This window comes from Bos indicus, chromosome 5 (assembly GCF_029378745.1).
Source record: "Bos indicus isolate NIAB-ARS_2022 breed Sahiwal x Tharparkar chromosome 5, NIAB-ARS_B.indTharparkar_mat_pri_1.0, whole genome shotgun sequence".
NCBI classification, from domain to species: Eukaryota; Metazoa; Chordata; class Mammalia; order Artiodactyla; family Bovidae; genus Bos; species Bos indicus.
The window spans coordinates 103,267,448-103,289,430 of NC_091764.1; the positions used below are offsets into that span (position 1 = coordinate 103,267,448).

Below are 21,983 nucleotides of genomic sequence, written 5' to 3' on the forward strand. Positions count from 1 at the left end.
GTGAACCCCTCCATTGGAACCCTTCTTCATGAAAGTATAAAATTCTAAATTTTATTCTCTACTTCATCATTCACTTAAAATGCAACACTGAATAGACATCATTTAACCTTTCTTTACATTGCTTTTTATGTATTAAAGAAGAACAACGCAGTGAGTCTGTCAGTATCGTTTGTTCAAATGCTTTCAGAGCAAGAATTTAACCTATTTCTGCTCTATGGTAAAGTTATAAATGCATAATATTTTCCCCCTGGAGAACAAATAACCCCTAACTTTGAATAATAGCGATTCCTGACACAAAGTGCAAGAAAAGATAATATTTACTTGAGAGAAGCAGCATTCCAAGATTCCCAGTGGAATCTGGTCAATGTCAATCAATATCACCTGAGACATTTCTCATGCAAGGTTGCCCAATCCACTCAAAGAGATCACATTTTCTTAAAACAAAGTATCCAGATCTGGAGTCTGAAGCTTAGAGCCATCAGTGAAATATTCTGGGGCAAACCAAGACATCTCAAGGTCCATTTGTTTTTCAATTCTGCGTGACTGTACCAAGGAGACTGATTCTAACGATAGAGGATTCATGGCTGCTACCTAGGGCTTCTGATGAGGCCGGGTCCTGACTCCATTTCCTTTAATCTAATCCCTTTAGCTCTCAGGTCAAGGGCACCAATGTGTGTGTGATTTATAAGGAATCCATTAAGCAGCCAGCCCATACCTGTGACTCTGAACTCATTCAATTGCTCCTGGTAGAGATTAACATTTCTTTTAAGTCTTTCTCAGATGCTGTGCAGAACTCTACAAATCAGAGGTTAACACTTCTGTCTCACCCTACTCAGTAGTGTAATATTTCCTGTTTTTGCCCATTTTCAATGTTATTATTCTCTTATCACTGCTGTAAGAAACCAGACTCAGGTGCTGCCCCAGTGCAATGACTCCCTGTCAGAACCAGGGGACTCTGAAGCCTCAGAGGAGAGCGCCCCCTACTGCTCAGGTGAAGGTCCCACAGGACAGAAGACCTTTACCCCCTTGTCAATGCCCCATTGTCCCATTTCTGTCTCCTCAGACAGCAGACAGCTCCGCCTGGTGGACGGAGGAGGTCTCTGCGCCGGGAGAGTGGAGATCCTTGACGAGGGCTCCTGGGGCACCATCTGTGATAACGGCTGGGACTTGGACGATGCCCGCGTGGTGTGCAGGCAGCTGGGCTGTGGAGATGCCCTCAATGCCATGGGGTCTGCTCACTTTGGGGAAGGATCAGGGCCCATCTGGCTGAACGCATTGGACTGCAGAGGAAAGGAATCCCACGTGTGGAAGTGCCCTTCCTGGGGCTGGGGACTGCACAACTGCAGTCATGAGAATGATGCAGGAGTCGTCTGCTCAGGTATGGTCAGTGTATTACCCTGTGATGGCAGAATGAAAAGTGCCATGGAAGCTGGTGTCTGATCACTGGGGCAATAGGATATAGATGGGCTAGAGAGGACTGACAGACCCATCCTCCGTGAATGCACAAAGCTTCTGTGGGTGATGTGCTTCATTTACTTTCCTGCTGTAAGTCTCTATTTCTTCTCCAGTGATCTTACTGACATAGTAGATTAAACTATTCCAATGAAAACTGATCTTCATAATGAAGATGAAGATCAATCACATGAGACAGGAATTGATGGATTTGTGCCAAATTGCAAGTCTCTTTTGAAATTTTAGATGTAAATATTCATAGGCCTTTGCAGGTAAGACCAGAGAACTTTGGATGAAGTGCTCTGAGTCATAGGTTCTCCTTTGATTGTTACTATCAGAGATTCTCTGCTCATTTTTTCTTTTAAGACATCTGTATAGGCCAAAACTTTGGAAGAACACTTAGCCATACACTGACAAGTCAAAAGTGGAAGTAATACAATTTCTGTGTTTTATGGTAAGAAATTATATAGTTTATACCTGATGACTTCAATGATTTAAGAGAATTGAATTTGGGGGTTTGTTTGATATGAATAGGAGTAATGGGACAGATGTAATTTTTGAAGAAGGTAGAAGAGAGTTATGGCACCTGGGAGGGAGAGGGACTGTAATAGGAACTGAAAAAGGCACATGTGGGGTGTTCTGAGCAGCACTGATGGTCCAGGAGTGGTGTGGAGGATGCTGTGTGTGCCTAAGAAAGCAGGATGTCTGTACAGCAAGAGACCAGAGAAGGATATATTTTTATTATATTTAATATCCTTATCAACTGACATCAGCCTTCTATTCCACAAACTTTCTCGCAGTTTTCACACACATAAACTCCCACACAAATTTTAAAATCAAATAGAAAACAAAAAAAGTCTTAATTTGTCTCAGAAGAGTCTATCCTTATGTGTATAAGACTTTTTTGATTATTCAGTGTATATTTGAGCATTTAACATATATCAGGGTACATAAAACAGCATATAACAAATATTTCTTTCATGTTCTGCCTAATCTATAATCTTCGGGGTTAATATAGCAACTAAAAAGTGTTGACCGAAAATGCTTTAATTAGAATGTGTTGCCTATGAGCAAACTCCCAACCAGACCAGACTAGAAGTTCTAACCTGTGTCTCTCTGGGGAGATGAGAGTGATAAATAATAAAAGGCAAGCAGACCATCTTCTCTCTCACCATTGTATAAGTAGTCAAGCTGATCCTTCAAGTCTTTAATTTCTTTTAGGTCTTTTCTGTTCTTTCCTGTTTTTCTGTAGTAGATTTTCATTTTGTTAGAATATTCTTTCTGAACCTTCAAAGTTCACATATTTATATAATCAGAATCCTTTACCAGAAAGAATTTCACCATATACATAAATTATCATGAGCATACTTTGAAACCAGACAAGTGTGTTAAATAAAGTGTTTTATGTTGTGGGTTTCTTTTTTATTTGGATTACCTTCCTCTACCCAAAATATGGTCCCTGAAGTTCAAACCATGATCATGAGTTTTTTCTTTGGTCTCTCTCTCAGTTTCATACCCCATCCACTCCCCATTTAACCTACCACACACCCTACCTCACTCCACTCCTACAGAAGTTCTTCCCGTTCAGAATTTCCTTTGCACCCATTTGTGGTTCTTAAGATTGTTTTCTCTTGTCTGCAGTGGGAGAAATGGGAAAGGTGAAGTGGTTGATGGGAGGAGCACAGGGGATAAAATGTGTCAAAAACTTGTTGGACAAATATTTCCCCCAAATATTCTATCTTTCATCCATATTGAGGCTTTTGCAATTTGAAAATTTCTAAATTATGTATGGCTAATTTGCTCTCTGGGCTTCCCTCATAGCTCAGTTGGCAAAGAATCCACCTCCAGTGCAGGAGACCCCAGTTAGACCCCTGGATTGGGAAGATCCACTGGAGAAGGGATAGGCTATCCACTCCGGTATTCTTGGGCTTCCCTTGTAGCTCAGTTGGTAAAGAATCTGCCTGCAATGTGGGAGACCTGGGTTCGATCCCTGGGTTGGGAAGATCCCCTGGAAAAGGGAAAGGCTACCCACTCCAGTATTCTGGCCTGGAGAATTCCATGGACTGTATAGTCCATGGGATCTCAGAGAGTCAGACATGACTGAGTGACTTTCACTTCACTTCACTATTTGCCTTCTGCTCTCTTCCTCTCTTTCTTTATAGCATGGTAGCTATTTCTCAAGAACCCAAATAGGAAAGGAAAAAATAGCATATAGACAGGATTAAAATACTTTAACTCATCTTCACTCTTTAGCATTTCCTAAAGTTCACATGTCTGCTGCTGCTACTGCTGCTAAGTCGCTTTAGTCGTGTCCGACCCTGTGCGACCCCATAGACGGCAGCCCACCAGGCTCCCCGTCCCTGGGATTCTCCAGGCAAGAACACTGGAGTGGGTTGCCATTTCCTTCTCCAATGCATGAAAGTGAAAAGTGAAAGTGAAGTCGCTCAGTCATGTCCGACTCTTAGCGATCTCATGGACTGCAGCCTACCAGGTTCCTCCGCCCATGGGATTTTCCAGGCAAGAGTACTGGAGTGGGTTGCCATTGCCTTCTCCATCACATGTCTAGTATGAAGTAATTAAAAACCTCAGCTGTTTTACATGCTCCCACTGAGAACTCACTCTCTCCCAGGTTCTTTGATAAATTCTAAGCTTTCAAGAAAGATGGCTATGACCAGCCCCTTCTCCTATGACTCTGAGCTTTCTTCCTATCCAAACTGATTTCTGGACAACTTTCCAAAATCAGGTCACCTAAGAAATTCTTGGAATTTTTCACTGTGAAAAATTTTAAGAAACATGTGTGAAATCTTGTTATAATGTCTAGCTTTCCTCCTGTTAAGCCAGAAGTCTGTCTACTGTCATTGAGCACTCACAGATCCAGCCTGCGTGATTTTCCTTATCTTCAGAGACTTAAGTGTTGTTTCCTGAGAGAAAACTGGCCAGTATTCTGGCCCCAGAAATCTCAGGATGGCCTTCTAACCTTGTGTGGCTCTTAGTCCTCTAACCTCTTGAGGCCCATGGATCTACTTCACTCTGGGTTAGTACAGCTCTGAACCTGAGCCTGGTGCCCACTACAGAGCAGTATCCTTGGGCTCTGTAGTTTCTAGGCCTCTAGATGAGGAATTTGCGTTCCTAATTAACCTCAAAATGCATGTTTTTGGAAATCAGCCATTTCAAACTGACCCTGAAAATCCTTCAGGGTTTCTTTTCAGAAACTTGGTCTTGAAAATACTTGCTCATGAAATTCTGAAAATAACTGTCCAATTCTCTTTCCAGGCACCACTCCTGGAAAAGAAAAATTTTCACATTATTGCCTGTGACATTGTTTCCAATTGCCAAACCAGGTCTATGGGCACTCACTGGATTTCTTGTTGTTGTTTTCTTAGGATTTGTGCGTCTGGTTGGAGACGATGGACCCTGCTCAGGACGAGTAGAAGTACGTCCTGGAGAAGACTGGACCCCAGTGTCTGATGGAAACTTCACACTCCCCACTGCCCAAGTCATCTGTGCAGAGCTGGGGTGCGGCGAGGCTGTGTCTGTTCTGGGACACGAGCTCTTCAGAGAGTCTGATGGCCAGGTCTGGGCTGAAGAGTTCAGGTGTGAGGGGAAGGAACGTAAGCTCTGGTGGTGCCCCAGAGTGCCTTGTCCAGGGGGCACTTGTCACCACAGTGGAGCTGCTCAGGTTGTTTGTTCAGGTGAGATGCAGGTCAGGACTAACCTCCCTGCACACTCTGTTCAGGTGAGAAAGTCATGTGATTTTGCTGAAACTCTGTCTTCTTCTACCAGCATACTCAGAAGTCCGACTCATGACAAATGGCTCCTCTCAATGTGAGGGGCAGGTGGAGATGAAGATTTCTGGACAATGGAGAGCGCTCTGTGCCTCCCACTGGAGTCTGGCCAATGCCAATGTTGTCTGTCGTCAGCTCGGCTGTGGAGTCGCCATCTCCACCCCCAGAGGACCACACTTGGTGGAGAGAGGTGATCAGATCTCAACAGTCCGATTTCACTGCTCGGGGGCAGAGTCCTTCCTGTGGAGTTGCCCTGTGACTGCCTTGGGTGGTCCTGACTGTTCCCATGGCAACACAGCCTCTGTGACCTGCTCAGGTAAGAGACAGGGAAGGGCTATTGGTACTTAGGATGCTCCTGGAGTGAAATGTCCCCAAGAGCAGAGAGTGAGGGAAAACTGGCTTTGGAAGATATTTCATGATGAAATATGGTGCTCCTCATTGTTCACTCATTTTTCAGGTTAGGGCAAGAAGTGTGAAGGGGAATAATATAGTTTAAAGCAACATTGTTATTGACATATGATCATAGAAGACAGTGTATAAGCAATACGTGTAGACTTCAGTCATGTACCCAGAGGAGCAAAGAGAACATTCCCAGCCCCAAGAGTCACTGTTGCCTCCAATAACTGGCCTCCCTCCTCTCCAGGGAAAACTGCTTATCTAACTTCTACTATCATAGAGTGTTTTATCAGTTTTTGAACTTTATATAAAATCATGCAGTGTGTTTTCTTTTGTGTGTGACTTCTTCGACTCAACATTATGTTTAGGATTCACTCATGATGTTGTTTATAGCAGTACTTTATTCATTTTTATTACTGTAGAATATTGCTTTCATTGATACCATGGCCATTGATCCATTCAACTGATGTTAGAGATTTGAGTTGTTTCCTGCTCTTGACTATTATAAATATAATGCTAGAATGTAGCATGACAATGACTTGGGGCACAAATATATGTTACTTATTTTGTGTGTTTAACATTTGGTATTTTCTTTTTCTAAATGGTACAGGATCCTTTGATAAAGCAAGTTTTTAATTTGAAGGAAATATTAATATAATTGCCAACTTTTCCCTGTATATTTAATACTTCTTATATCCCTTTAAAAAGAACTTTCCCTTCTCCAAGATCATGAAAATATTCTCTTAGAGTATCTTACAAAAGTTTCTTTTTCTCTTGCATGTAATTGTACGTTCCTTCTGGGATTGATATCTGTGTAAGATAAGTCATGTTTCACATGGACATCCAATTCACTCAGAATCTTTTTCTGGAGAGACTTTTCCCCCCCCTGCAGTGCTACCTTTATCTTAAGCAGAAGAGCACATATGTCTGAGTCCTTTTAAAGACTCTGTATTCTGTTCCACTGTATCATTTGTCTATCTTTGCACCAATACTGCATTTTCTTAATTACTATAACTTTATAATAAGTCTAGATAATTTTAATTTACAGGGGTTACTTTATATTAACTCCTTTAACTTTGTTCCTTTTCTTACTGACTGTGTTGGTCATTCTTGGTATTTTGTATTTTGTCTAAATTTTGGAATCTGCTTGTTATTTTTCACACTCCCTAAAAAAATAGCATAAGAGTATTTTGATTAAGATTAGATTTAATCTACACAGAAATTTGAGAATGACTGACTTTGACAATTTTGGATCTCTCAATTCATTGACATAATTTTTGTTGTAGTTTAGTCACAAAGTTGCATCCAACTGTTTTGTGACCCATGGAGTGCAGTCTGCCCAGGCTCCATTGTCCATGGGATTTCCCAGGCAAGAATACTGGAGTGGGTTGCCATGCTCTCCTCCAGGGCTTCTTCCTGACCCAGATATTGAACCCACTTCTGCACTGGCAGGCGGATTCTTTACTACTGAGCCATCTGGGAAGCCATTGACATAATATATCCCTCCATTCAGTTAGGTCTTAAATTTCTCTCAGAAGTTTTGTCCACCTTCTTCTACATTTTTCCTAAGCATTTTATTTATTTTTTATGTTATTAGTATTTCTTTTATGGACGATGTCCTAGGAATGAATTATCTCTGACTTGTTTTCACCTTTTAACATTTTTTTAAAATTTTGATGTAATATGAGACACTGAAAAGTTAGAAGAATAATATAAACATTTCCAGATGACCTTTAACTGGAATCCCTCAATGCTAGTTTTTGGTTCATTCTGTCTCATTTCTCTCTGAACATATAAAATCTTTCTGGATTAGGTTGCTGTCATGATGTCCCTTTACCACTAAAATACTATGAGGAATTTCCTTAGTAACCACAGGTTCAGTCCAGTTCTCAGCTGATTGCAGCCCCAGATGATACCTAAGTGCAAGCACTGAAAGACCCCAAGACAGAACTGTTGAGTCTTTCCCAAATTGCTGACTCAGGAAGTCTTAAGCAAAATGAAGTATATATTTTTTCCTCCAGTGGCTAAATTTTGGGGGGAAATTTGTTACACAGCAGTATAACCAGGACACTTACCATGTGACCTGCAGCAGTTAGGTTGGTGCAAAAGTCATTGCCGTTTTGCATTATTGAAATTTGCCATTTGATCTTGGAATGTATTCTTAAATAAATGTGGTTATGTTACACATCATTTAATGTGTATTTCTTGCTTTTTATTTTGCTATGGTTTATTACTTGCTGCTTATTTCATATGTATTTTAGATTATAGACATGATGTTAGACACAGAGCAATTTCAAGTGATTTTCTTATTCGAGTTCAAAATGGGTCATAAAGCAGCAGAGACAACTTGCAACATCAACAATGCATTTGGTCCAGGAACTGCTAATGAACATATAGTGCAGTGGTTGTTCAAGAAGATTTGCAGGGCTTCCCTTGTGGCTCTGTGGTAAAGAATCCGCCTGCCAATGCGGGAGACACAGGTTCAATCCCTAGTCCAGGAAGACGCCACATGCTGCAGAGCAGCTAAGCCTGTGCACCACAACTATTGAGCCTGTGCTCTAGAGCCTGGGAACCACAACTACTGAAGCCCAGAAGCCCTAGAGCTTGCTCTCCATAACATGAGAACCACCACAGTGAGAAGCCTGCGCACTGTAACAAAGACTAGTCCCCACTCGCCACAACTAGAGAAAAGCCTGAGCAGCAGCAAAGACCCTGCAACACCAAAAATAAATAAATAATAAAGAATTTTATTTAAATGAAGTTTTGCAAAGGAGATGAGAACCTTGAAGATGAGGAGTGCAATGGCCCGCCATTGAAAGTTGACAACAACCAATTAGAGCAATCATCAAAGCTGATCCTTTTACAATTACATGAGAAGTTGCCTAAGAACTGAATGTTGACCTTTCTACAGTCGTTTGGCATTTGAAGCAAACGCCAAAAGGTGAAAAAACTTGATAAGTGGGTGCCTCATGAGCTGACCACAAATCAAAAAACTTGTCATTTTGAAGCATCATCTTCTCTTATTTTACACAACAACAATGAACCATTTCTCAATTGAATTGTGACCTGTGATGAAAAGTGGATTTTATATGACAACTGGCGATGACCAGCTCAGTGGTGGGACTGAGAAGAAGCTGCAAAGCACTTCCCAAGGCCAAACTTGCTGCCAGTCTGATCCACTACAGCTTTCTGAATCCCAGCAAAACCATTACATCTGGAAAGTATGCTCAGCAAATCACTGAGATGCACTAAAAACTGCAACACCTGCAGTCGGCATTGGTCAACAGAAAGGTGCCAATTCTTCTCCGTGGCAACGCCTGGCCACACATCACACAACCAACGCTTCAGAAGTTTAACGAGTTGGGCTACGAAGTTTTGCCTCATCTGCCATATTCACCTGACCTCCCGTCAACTGAATACCACTTCTTCAAACATCTTGACAACTTTTTGCAGAGAAAATGCTTCCACAACCAACAGGAGGCAGAAAATGCTTTGCAAGAGTTCATCAAATCCCAAAGCACAGCTTTACACTACAGGAAAAAACAAACTAATTTCTCGTTGGCAAAAATGTGTTGATTGTAATGGTTCCTATTTTGATTAATAAAGATATGTCTGAGCCTAATTATAATGATTTAAAATTCGTGGTCTGAAACCGCAGTGATGTTTGCACCAACCTAATAGAATATTTGTCCTCTGATCTTCTGTATTAATAACTGCCTTATGCTGATCTAATGTGCTTATACATTCATTCTTTAGTTCTTAAATTCAAATATTAAGTTTCTTAGCTCTAGAACTTTTATTTCTTTTTTTGTTAAAATTTCTCTGCCAAGAAAAACATCTTGTCAATTAATCTTAAGAGCACTGTAATCAGGGCTATTTAAATTCTCTGTCAGGTAACTCTAATAGTTGAATATTTGGGGAAATTTTGGGGAATGTCTTCTTTTTCCTTTTGATTTTCCATTTGATGTCTTTTATATGAGTTTTTTTCCCTTCTGTTAGTGACAGACACGGAAGATGAAAACTTTTAGAAATCTTTCAGAAAAGATTTTGTTTTGTTTCTTCTATTTTGATATAGATTTAGGTATAGAACCCACTATTTAACTCATTCTCAGTGTAAAGCTTGGCTTAAACAAAAATTGTGGCACTGTCAGAAGCAGACCTCTCCATGGAGAAACTGAACTCTATAATAACTTCACTGCTGTTACAGCTTTCATCTCAAACACCATCACTAGGTTATTATTTAGTTTAATTCAGTTTCCTGTTCTTCAACCCAACCAGACCCCTGATCATTGCTGTTTCTGCAGGAAACCAGACCCGGGTGCTGCCCCAGTGCAACGACTCCGTGTCTGAACCAGCAGGCTCTGTGGCCTCAGAGGAGAGCGCCCCCTACTGCTTAGGTGAGAGTCCCACAGGACAGAAGATGCTACTCAACCCCTGAGGTCACCACCCCATTGTCCCATTTCTCTCTCCTCAGACAGCAGGCAGCTCCGCCTGGTGGACGGGGGTGGTCCCTGCGCTGGGAGAGTGGAGATCCTTGACCAGGGCTCCTGGGGCACCATCTGTGATGATGGCTGGGACCTGGACGATGCCCGCGTGGTGTGCAGGCAGCTGGGCTGTGGAGAAGCCCTCAATGCCACAAGGTCAGCTCACTTTGGGGAAGGGCCAGGGCCCATCTGGCTGGACGACCTGAACTGCACAGGAAAGGAGTCCCACGTGTGGAGGTGCCCTTCCCGGGGCTGGGGGCGGCACGACTGCAGACACAAGGAGGACGCTGGGGTCATCTGCTCAGGTCTGTGCTGCACACTGTCCACAGGCAGGGGGAGGAGTGGGGCCCTGGAGGACAGGGGTCTGAGCCCTGATGGAGAGATGCTTAAAGGACCAGAGAAGGAGGCTTCCTCCCATGGAGCCTGTCTTTCCAACAGACATGAAGACTGGGTGCTTTCACTTCCTCCTGAGGCAGCTGAGATTCTGATCCTTTATTCTCAGTAGTGTTACCTGACAGAGCTGTTTCTTACAGTTAACACTTGAAAGCAGGGCTCACTCTGCGGTTATCCGTGGAAGAAACACCTGGAAATCCTAGGTTTCCCAAGTTGTGCTAGTGGTAAAGAACCTGCCCGCCATTGCAGGAGATGTAAAAGATGTGGGTTCAGTCCTTGGGTTAGGAAGATCCCCTGGAGGAGGGCCTGGCAACCCATTCCAGTATTCTTGCTTGAGAATCCCATGGACAGAGGAGACTGACATAGTGAAAACTCAGATTTTTCCTTTACAGTTATGTTTGCTAGGAGTCTAACTAGGGTCTCTGTGGGCCTACATCCAAGTGTCCACAGGGCTGCATTCTTCCTGGAGTCTCTGGGGAGGACTCCTTTCCCAGCCTTTTGTGGTTTCTGTGTGGCCTCATTTCTTGGCTCAGGGCCCTCTTTATTCTTCTTCAGACAACAGTGCTCTTCCAACTGTTCTCCCTCACTCACATTTCCCTCTGACTGGAGCTGGGAAAGATGATGCATTTCTCAGAATAGCAGGTTTAAAGATGTGTAAGGCTGGGCTCACATGGTTAATCCACAATATTTGAGTTTTATGTCTCAATCCCAAGGTCCTTATTAATCACGTCTGTAAAATCTCTTTTGAAATGTAAGGTGACTGTCACACGTTCGGGGATTAGGCTGTGGACATCTCTGTGGGTCCATTATTCTGTCAACTACCTCACTGTCCACATCATTTTCTGTTCTTTTAGAAGTTTTGTCAGGAATCAGAATTCAGCTCCCATCACTGCAGCTGCCCAGTTTGGTCTTCCTCTCTGTTCATATCTACATTGTTGTGGTAGAAATAGGTATATAGACATTAATGGACAAAGTCAGGTGAAAGGGAGGTAAAAGTCAGTCTTGTCACCCAGTGGGCATCTCCTCCGCTGGGTCAGGGGTGTATGGGCACTATTTCTGGGGTAGAGGAAAACCCAGAGCTCTGAGTGGAGTGCTCACTGTGTCCTGTCTCCTCCCTTTCGATCTTAGAGTTCCTGGCCCTCAGGATGGTCAGCGGGGACCAGGAGTGTGCTGGGTGGCTGGAAGTTTTCTACAACGGGACCTGGGGTAGTGTCTGCCGCAGCCCCATGGATGATGTCACCGTGTCCATCATCTGCAGTCAGCTTGGCTGTGGGGACAGTGGAAGTCTCAACACCTCTGTTGGTCTCAGGGAAGGTTCTAGACCCCACTGGGTAGATGGAATCCAGTGCCAGAGAACTGACCCCTCTCTCTGGCAGTGTCCTTCTGACCCTTGGAATTACAACTCATGCTCTCCAAAGGAGGAAGCCTACATCTCGTGTGCAGGTGACTTACTCTCTGTTTCTGTGTCACTGCCAACCATGTAGGATGTCATTAGTATGATTTCATATTTTCAAACCTAATTGATGGGTTTTGGTTGAGTCTACAAAATGTAGGTGTATATTTGTATTTGTCTCTGTGTCTGTTTGTTTGCTGTTGTTATGGTAAACAACTAATTAGATAAAGTAATTTCAGCTGCTGATAACATGCAGTGAACCTCTCAGCCAAGTAGATGATGAAGCTTCTGTGGTCTCTTGTCATTTGACTGTGACAAAAACCCTTAGATACTCATGTTTGGGGACAAGACCTCCCCCAGCTATTCCTGATCCACTGTATCCCTGCTGTTTGCAGTAAGAAGACCCAAGAGCTGTCCAACTGCTGCCCCCTGCACAGGTATGTCAGCCCCCTCCCCTGTGGCTTCCAGGGGCTCCTTCCTCCACCAGGGCAGTCACAGGAGAGGCTGCTGCCTTTTCAGACAGAGAGAAGCTCCGGCTCAGAGGAGGAGACAGCGAGTGCTCAGGGCGGGTGGAGGTCTGGCACAGCGGCTCCTGGGGCACTGTGTGCGATGACTCCTGGAGCCTGGCAGAGGCTGAGGTGGTGTGTCAGCAGCTGGGCTGTGGCCAGGCCCTGGAAGCCGTGCGGGCCGCGACATTCGGCCCTGGAAATGGGAGCATCTGGCTGGATGAGGTGCGGTGTGGGGGCCGGGAGTCTTCCCTGTGGGACTGTGCTGCGGAGCCCTGGGGGCAGAGTGACTGCAAGCACAAGGAGGATGCTGGTGTGAGGTGCTCTGGTGAGTGAGGGGCTCAGGGTCCACCCTGGGTGAGCTGGGGCAGCGCAGGGGCAGTGGGCTGGGCCGGGCGTGGTGGGGAGTTTGTATTCAGACAGTGTCCAGGTCCTAGGGCCCTGATCTATGATACAGAAGCTGGGAGGACTGGACACTGATATTGTGGAGACTGAGGGGTGATTTCAGGCTCAGGAGGGAAAAGGTTTGCCCTGTGTTCTGGCCAATTCTTCTTCCCCACACTACTGTTTTTCTCTTTAGGTGTAAGGACAACACTGCCCACGACTACAGCAGGTACTGTGATCCATCCATGGGCAAGGGAGAATACTCAGTACTGGGGACATGTTCTGTGGGCTCTCCGACAGCTCCGAATAAGAAAGAGTCTGAGGAGCCATGGCTGTTGGGGAGCAGCCAGGGCATTACACTGGGGAAATCCCCTGCCTTGATGTCCAGGGTCAAATATTCTCATGCCCGGGGTCCAAGGAAGTCTGGTTTCCATGTTATAGAATCTAAGGAACTCCCACCCGACCTTGAGTGTTGCTCCTCATCAGAGAGGTGCAGGTCCCTGGACTGTTTGATGTTCTGTTTCCTGAAGCCCAAGGAGAAGGGATGAGCTGGGTCCTCAGAGGCTGTCTCAGCAGGGCAGCTCCCTGACAATCCCCATCTCTGCCTCGGGGCCACACTGGCCAGAGTGGAGTCGAATTGTCTCAGAACGAGACCTGGGGGAACCCTGACACTCTCTGAAGCTGAGACGCCATTGTCCGGAGCTCCTGAACATGCTGACACATTTCTCTGTGCCCAAGAGTATCTCCAGCCCTTTTTCCTGTTCTCCTTAGGGACCAGAACAACCTCAAATCCTCTCCCTGGCATCTTCTCCCTGCCTGGGATCCTCTGCCTCATCCTGGGGGCCCTTCTCTTCCTGGTCCTCATCATCTTTGTGACTCAGCTACTCAGATGGAGAGCAGAGCGCAGAGGTGGGCTGCAGGGGGAACTGGGGACCAGGAGAGTGTGTGGAGGCGGGAAATGGGGCAGGTGTGAGGAGGGGAACCTGGGCCAGTTACTATTCTGAGTTGCAGACTCCATGTGCTCCGTGTTGAGCTCTAAGGGCTGAGTAGACAGAGCTTTTAGGACTGGGGTGTGAACTCTCATAAGTCATGGCCTGTCCTGTGAGACCAGACAGAGTTGGCGCTGAGCTGTAATCAGGGTCAGACGAGGGGAGAAGGTGCTGACATGGTGCACGGGGTAGGAGATGATGCTGAGGTCCTGGCAGCCCCCATGTGAGCACCAGGGAGATAAAGGTGGGCTGGCTGGATTGGGGTACCTGGGGAAGCTTCTCTGACCTGCTGGGGGATCTCTCAGCCTTATCCAGCTATGAAGATGCTCTTGCTGAAGCTGTGTATGAGGAGCTCGATTACCTTCTGACCCAGAAGGAAGGTCTGGGCAGCCCAGGTGAGTGTCTCTGTCTGCCCTCCTGGGAGCTCTGGTTGTCACCACCCACTAGCTGTGCACATCTTCTCAGCATCTGCAGACCCCATGTGTGCCCCAGGCTCACAGAGACGGCTCCTCCAAAGAGGCAGGATGGCCTCTCAGAGCCTCGTGACCTCCCAGCCTCTGTCTACACTGCAGAAGCCAGGCTTGTCCCTTCTCAGCCTTAACACAGGTCCCGTGGGTGTGGGGAGGGTCATGCTGTGTGTTGTGTGATGTTTATCTCCACATGAGGCTTCCCATCAGATTTCTCACTGACTAAACTGCCGTATTACACCAGGGATGGTGAGGACAACAGTGACTACAGATCCACTCCAGGAAATAGAGGTGGACCTGCCTCGGCTGGGCTCTGGGGAGGAGAGTTTCCCTCATAGAGAGGAGATTTAAGGGGAATGGTTTTCCTTTGATGGACCAGAGGCAACCCTTGTGTCCAGATGGGGTTCATCCTTCTTCTCTGGCAGTTCTGTGATGTCTCATGTTGGGGCTGGTCTCTCTGTGTCCAGAACCACAACAGGCACACAATGTTTTACAAAAATAACATCTGTAAAGCACAGTTTGTCAAAATATTTTAGCAATGCTCAGTGGTGAAAGAGTTGCTTTGAGATATGTAGTTTCCCCCAGAAAATATTAAGATATGTAAAATCATGTTTTGGCTTATGGACACATCAAAATGAAACATGGTCTTAGAGAAAAAAGTCTTTTGAAACAAGGAGTGATTGGTGCCTTTATTCAGAAACTCAGAAACTCTGGGTCAGAAGGTATCTTAGGTATTCCCCAGACCAACCCACCCACTGCGGTTTCATCCACTCCCTTGTCTGCTCTTGGAACCCCCAGATCAGAGGACTGATGTCCCTGCTGAAAATTACGATGATGCTGAAGAAGTACCAGTGCCTGGAACTCCTTCTGCCTCTCAGGGGAATGAGGAGGAAGTGTTCCCAGAGAAGGAGGATGGGGTGAGGTCCTCTCAGACAGGTGAGTGGGGTCAGTTCATCCCCTGCAATCTTTCTATCTGAAAAGAGTGAATTTTTGCTCCTCAATGCCCAGCCTCCCTAGAGATTCAAAATATAGGTAATCTCATATATTTGGTAGCATCATCTTGAACATATGCCATATTTAATGCTGTCAGACTCCTTGCAAGGAGTGAGGAATCACTCTGCTTTTGGCATTTATGTCTCCATAATGTGACATAAACATCACTTTGTATGTGATATACTTGCATAAACGTTTATAGATTACAGAATCTCCTGGTGGTCCAGAGGTTAGGATTCTGCACTTTCACTGCTAGGGCCTAGGTTCAACCCTGGTCAAGGAACTAAGATCCCACAAACATTGTGTCATGGCTGAAAGAGAAACTTATCAATTAATTCAACATGTTTAAAAGAAAGCTAAGTGCTGAAGAATTGATGCTTTTGAACTGTAGTGTTGGAGAAGACTCTTCCGAGACCCTTGGATGGCAAGGAGATCAGCCCAGTCAATTTAAAGGAAATCAACCTTGAATATTCATTGGTAGGACGGAGCTGAAGTAGAAGCTCCAATACCTTGGCCACCTTATGCGAAGAACTGACTGCTTAGAAAAGACCCTGATGCTGGGAAAGATTGAAGGCAGGAGGAGAAGGAGATGACAGAGGATGAAATGGTTGGATGGCATCACCGACTCAATGGATATGAGTTTGAGCAAGCTCTGGGAGTTGGTAATAGACAGGGAAGCCTGGTGTGCTGCAGTCCATGGGGTCACAGAGAGTCAGGCATGACTGATTGACTGAACTGAATCAAATTCAAAGGTGGAACAAGTGTTTTAATAATATCTTTACACTGTCACATACATGAAGGCAAACCATTCAATATCATAGTAATCCAGGTCTATGCTGAATCAGTAATGCTAAAGAAGCTGAAGTTGCCGTTCTGTGATAACCTACATGACCTTTTAGAACAATCACCTAAAAAAGATGTCCTTTTGATTATAAGGGACTGGAATGCAAAAGTAGGAAGTCAAGAGATACCTGGAGTAACAGCCAAATTTGGCCTCGGAATACAAAATGAGGCAAGGCAAAGGCTAATAGAGTTTTGCCAAGAGAACGCACTGGTCATAACAAACACCCTCTTCCAACAACACAAGAAAGGACTCTACACATGGACATCATCAGATGGTCAGTACCGCAATCAGATTAATTATATTTTTTGCAACCAAAGATGGAGACACTCTATACTGACAGCAAATACAAGATTGAGAGCTGACTGTGGCTCAGATCATGAACTCCTTATTGCCAAATTCAGACTTGAAGAAAGTAGAGAAACCCACTAGACCATTCAGGTATGACCTAAATCAAATTCCTTATGATTATACAGTAGAAGTGACAAATAGATTCAGGGGATTACGTCTGATAGGCAGAATGCCTGATGAATTATGGACAGAGGTTCATGACATTATACAGGAGGCAGGGATCAAGACCATCCCCAAGAAACAGAAATGTAAAAAGGCAAAATGGCTGTCTGAGGAGGCCTTACAAATAGCTGAGAAAAGACGAAAAGTGAAAACAAAGGAGAAAAGGAAAGATATATCCATTTGAATACAGAGTTCCAAAGAATAGCAAGGAGATATAAGAAAGCCTTCCTCACTGATCAATGCAAAGAAACAGAGGAAAACAATGGAATGGGAAAGACTAGAGATCTGGTCAAAACAATATACCAAGATACCGAGGGAATATTTCATGCAAAGATGGGTACAATTAAGGACAGAAATGTTATGGACCTAACAGAAGCAGAAGATATTAAGAAGAGGTGGCAAGAACACACAGAAGAACTATACAAAAAAATCTTCATGACCCAGATAATCATGATGGTGTGATCACTCACCTAGAGCCAGATATCCTGGAGTGTGAAGTCAAGTGGGCCTTAGGAAGCATCACTCTGAACAAAGCTAGTGGAGGTGATGGAATACCAGTTGAGTTCTTTCAAATCCTAAAAGATGATGCTGTGAAAGTGCTGCACTCAATATGCCAGCAAATTTGGAAAACTTAGCAGTGGCCACAGGACTGGAAAAGGTCAGTTTTCATTCCAATCCCAAAGAAAGGCAATGCCAAAGAGTGTTCAAACCACCACACAATTGCACTCATATCACACGCTAGCAAAGTAATGCTCAAAATTCTCCAAGCCAGGCTTCAGCAGGTCATGAACTGTGAACTTCTAGATGTTCAAACTGGACTTAGAAAAGGCAAAGGAATCAGAGATCAAATTGCCAAAATTCGCTGGATCATCGAAAAAGCAAGAGAGTTCCAGAGAAACATATATTTCTGCTTTATTAACTATGGCAAAGCCTTTGACTGTGTGTCACGATAAACTGATATTTCAGTAGCTGCAAGAAGACCCTCATTCTCTAGAAAAGAGTATTTCTCCATCTGAGGGCCTGTGTAGTTTCTGGGGAGGAGATATCTGTGGGGGCACCTGTGATACTATTTGTGGACATTTGGGGACAGGAGTCAAGTCAACTAAGAGCAGACTTGGGTTGTGAGTGAGGAATTCAGATTTTTCCTGTCTCCAGTCTCCCTCTTATTGTGAATTTGCATCTATCACCTGTGAAAGGAGAACATTTAAATTCCTTTTCATGACTCTTACTGTTGCTGGGCATCTCCTTGGTATTGTGTTGCCTGGAAGCAGGTCTCCCAGAGCTCCTGAGCACGGATCTCCTGTGATGCAGGATTTCCCCATGCACTGAGGCCCAGGAGACCACATGCACTGGATCTGAGAGGACAGCTGGGATCCATCCTCACTGGAACTCATGTGAAATAGCCTGAGCCTCCCTCCCCACACCTGGGTCCCAGGGATGCTTTGTCATAAGCACTTGCTTGACTCCCTTCCACCAGAGGGTTCTGTCCCATCCTCGTGTCTCAGTTCTAATCAAACTTCTCTTTTCTATTTCAGGCTCTTGTCTGAACTTCTCCAGAGAGGCAGCTGATCCTGGGGAAGGAGAAGAGAGCTTCTGGCTGCTCCAGGGGAAAAAAGGGGATGCTGGGTACGATGATGTTGAACTCAGTGCCCTGGGAACATCCCCAGTGACTTTCTCATGATGCTGTATTAACTAGGAGATGAAGCCTCAGATATTCTAATTGCCTGTATTTCAATAGAGTAGTGCTGACCTGGAATTGTGTCATATGAAAATTGCCCAAAATGAAATATTTTGAATAAATTAACTTTTTGCTGTGCTGTTAATTTAGCAAGCTCCATGTCAAATACTTTTAGAGGATTGGTCCTCAAATGCCATCTTTCTCAAAGGAAATGCAATATTAATTGGCTGACCTGCTTTCTCACTTGTCTTAGAGGCTAATGAGGGCATGCTCACAAGTGCTCCAGGTCACTCTTATTTAGAAAAGGATGTAAAATTGGTCTACATTCTCACACTCCTTCCTAACAAGATGAACTCGTGGAAAAACAAAACAAAACAAAACAGTTCTAAACACCTCTGAGATGTCACATCACCAGTTTGTAACTTGTTCTTGGACACCAGCCTGGTATGAGTTTCAAAGCGGAAGGTTGGCTGGTGGAAGAGAATGGATACAGCTTTCCTTATCCTGCCTCAATATTCACAGGGCAATTAATAATCTAACTGTACATAACTACCTCTTCCTTTTTCATCTCTCTTTAATTTCTTTAGTGGATACAGACACCTCTTTGCTCATCTCCCATATCTATTTGATTATCCAAATTTTATAAATCCATTCTTTCTTCTCTATATCTTCCTACTATTTCTTTAGGATGGTGCTATTTCTTGTCTCTCCAAGGATCTCTCCTTCTAAGTGAATTATATCAGTTCATATATATCTTCAAGTTGATGGAAGGCAAATTGGTGCTCACCCACACCCTATATTCAGATGGGACAAGAAGGCAAGAAAGTGGAGACTTAGGCAGAGGGGATCCAAAAGAATGAATGTAGATAGAAAGATCAGGAACATTTGGCTATTTATGTTTCAGAGATATGGATGGAGGCATCTGACATGACTGATCTCTTAGAGGAAGAATTTCAGATCAAGGGGCTTCTTTGAAAACATCTATTTTTCAGATGTTTCAAGATTGTTTCAAGATTGCTTAAACAGTGTCAGACTTTATTTTTTTTTTTTGGCTCCAAAATCACTGCAGATGGTGATTGAGCCATGAAATTAAAAGATGCTTACTCCTTGGAAGGAAAGTTATGACCAACCTAGAGAGCATATTCAAAAGCAGAGATATTACTTTGCCAACAAGGGTCCATCTAGTCAAGGCTATGGTTTTTACAGTGGTCGTGTATGGATGTGAGAGTTGGAATGTGAAGAAAGCAGAGTGCTGAATAATTGATGCTTTTGAACTGTGGTGTTGGAGAAGACTCTTGAGAGTCCCTTGGACTTCAGGGAGATCCAACCAGTCCATCCTAAAGGAGATCAGTCCTGGGTGGTCATTGGAGGGACTGATGATGAAGCTGAAACTGCAATATTTTGGCCACCTCATGCGAAGAGTTGACTCATTGGAAAAGACCCTGATGCTGGGAGGGATTGGGGGCAGGAGGAGAAGGGGACGACAGAGGATGAGATGGCTGGATCACATCACTGACTCGATGGACATGAGTTTGGGTGAACTCCGGGAGTTGGTGATGGACATGGAGGCCTGGCATGCTGTGATTAATGGGGTCGTAAAGAGTGGGACAGGACTCAGTGACTGAACTGAACTGAAAAAGTAATTGTTATCATGCTGTGACTCCTCAGTGCAGAGAGAGCTGTCATGAAGAAGTGAAAAAGTAAAGATTGTGTTTACACAGCACTACCCCCACAACCCCCCCTGCCCCCCACCCCTATCCCCACTCCCGGTCAATTCCATTGTGGACATGTGGACAAGCTGCTGCACTAATATAAAACCTGAGAGTGCTGGCCTGGTTGTGAGCTGGACCCACCCAGTTACTTGGTTGATGACTCTGGATGGTTTCTAGGGCTCGAACCTACACTCACGCTTGCAGTCTTCATAGTTCTAGGCTGTGCTTGGGGATGGTAAGATGCCCAGGTCTTCTTCCAGGGCATCTTACATGTCTATTCACTTGGGAAGTGATGAAATAGATGACATATGATGAAATAAGGCACACACACAAAGAAGCTCAGTGAACTTCAAGAAAACACAGATAAACAATGAAATTCAGGAAGACAATATATGAAGAAAATAAGATTAAAAAAAAATTCTCATCATCATTATTACTGTTTTCAATTTTTGGTTGCATGAGTCTTTGTTGCTGCACATGGGCTTTCTCCAAATGCAGCAAGCAGGCACTACTCTTCTCTGCGGACAGCACATTTCTCCATGTGTGGCCTTCTCTTATTGTGAACGGGTTCTAGGCACCCAGGCTTCAGGGGTTGCAGCATCGCTTCCTATTTGTAATTTGCGGGTCCTAGAGCTCAGGCTCAGTAATTATTGAGCTAGGGCTCAGTAATTGTTGAGCTAGGGTGTTACTTCACAGAATAAATTCAGAGTTTTTTTTAAAACAGAGAAAGAAAGCATAAAAAAGAAGTAAACAGGGAGTTTGCTGATGGTTTAGTGGTTAGGATTCAATGCATTTGCTGCTGTTGTCTGGATTCAGTCCCAGTAGGGGAACTGAGATCCCTTAAGCTTTGCAGTGAGGCAAAGAGAATAACAGAAGAAACAAAACAGAAAAATGAACCAAACAGAGATTCAGTTGCTTAAGATTCAGTTCAGTTCAGTGGTTCAGTCGTGTCCGACTCTTTGCGACCCCATGGACTGCAGCACACCAGGCTTCCCTGTCCATCACGGACTCTTAGAGCTTGCCCAAATTCATGTCCATTGAGTCGGTGATGCCATCATCCAACCGTTTCATCCCCTGTCGTTCCCTTCTCCTCCTGCTGTCAATCTTTCACAGCATTAGGGTCTTTCCTAATGAGTTAGTTCTTCGCATCAGGTTGTCAAAAGATTGGAGTTTCAACTTCAGCATAAGTCCATCCAATGAATATTCAGGACTGAATTCCTTTAGGATGGACTGGTTAGATCAGTTGCTTAAGACTACAATGAATGAAATGCAACAAAATGAAAAATGCTACCTAGAGCATCAACAACAGCAAAAGACTCTGTAACTTAGAAGGCAGGACCATTGAGATTACCCAGCCAGGGGACAAAGAAAAAGAGGAATGAAAAAGAGTGAAAGAACCTGTGTGAGCTCTGGGGTAACATTCACAGAAACAACTTGGACATTATTGGAGTCCCAGAAGGACAAGAGAGGGAGAAAGGGACACAGATTGTACTTAAATAAATAATACCAGATAAGTCCCAAATCTGATGAGATTTAGACATCCAAGTACATGTAGCTAATAGGTCACTCTTCAGAATTCATTCAAAATGATCATCCCCAAGACACATTGCTTGTAATCAAGAAAAAGAATTTTACAAGCAGCAAGAGAAAAGTGCTGCTGCTGCTGCTAAGTCACGTCAGTCGTGTCCGACTCTGTGCGACCCCATAGACGGCAGCCCACCAGGCTCCCCCGTCCCTGGGATCCTCCAGGCAAGAACACTGGAGTGGGTTGCCATTTCCTTCTCCAAGAGAAAAGTAAGTGCTCAAAAAAAGAAATTCCCTTAAAAATATCAGTGGACTTTTTAGTAGAAACCTGACTGTCCAGGAGAGAAAGGATGATATATTCAAACTTATGGGAAAAAAAAGCTTACCACCCAAGAATATTTTTCTCAGGAAGGTTGTTTTTCATAAATGAAGATGATATGAAGACTTTCCCAAGCAAACAACAGTTGAGGGGA

At 44.2% G+C, this 21,983-nt stretch overlaps 2 protein-coding genes across 5 annotated transcripts in view; one reads left to right on the forward strand and one right to left on the reverse strand.

Moving 5' to 3' along the window:
* LOC109558889 (antigen WC1.1-like) overlaps positions 1–18,410 on the forward strand; it is a 61,362-nt gene extending 42,952 nt beyond the window's left edge. For 2 of the 4 annotated variants that reach the window (XM_070788637.1, XM_070788641.1), the window contains 13 exons: positions 1,064–1,378; positions 4,836–5,144; positions 5,236–5,553; positions 9,938–10,030; positions 10,108–10,422; positions 11,639–11,953; positions 12,299–12,340; positions 12,423–12,737; positions 12,990–13,022; positions 13,565–13,702; positions 14,088–14,177; positions 15,048–15,185; positions 18,132–18,410. In XM_070788637.1, coding sequence (XP_070644738.1) covers positions 1,064–1,378; positions 4,836–5,144; positions 5,236–5,553; positions 9,938–10,030; positions 10,108–10,422; positions 11,639–11,953; positions 12,299–12,340; positions 12,423–12,737; positions 12,990–13,022; positions 13,565–13,702; positions 14,088–14,177; positions 15,048–15,185; positions 18,132–18,277 — 2,567 coding nt within the window. In that variant the 3' untranslated portion in view covers positions 18,278–18,410. The remainder of the gene's footprint in view (positions 1–1,063; positions 1,379–4,835; positions 5,145–5,235; positions 5,554–9,937; positions 10,031–10,107; positions 10,423–11,638; positions 11,954–12,298; positions 12,341–12,422; positions 12,738–12,989; positions 13,023–13,564; positions 13,703–14,087; positions 14,178–15,047; positions 15,186–18,131) is intronic. The other 2 variants (XM_070788638.1, XM_070788640.1) reach the window with 2 other exon arrangements.
* The window catches only part of LOC139182962 (antigen WC1.1-like), a gene marked incomplete in the record, with an annotated part of 771,738 nt that overhangs the window by 635,933 nt on the left and 113,822 nt on the right, over positions 1–21,983 (reverse strand).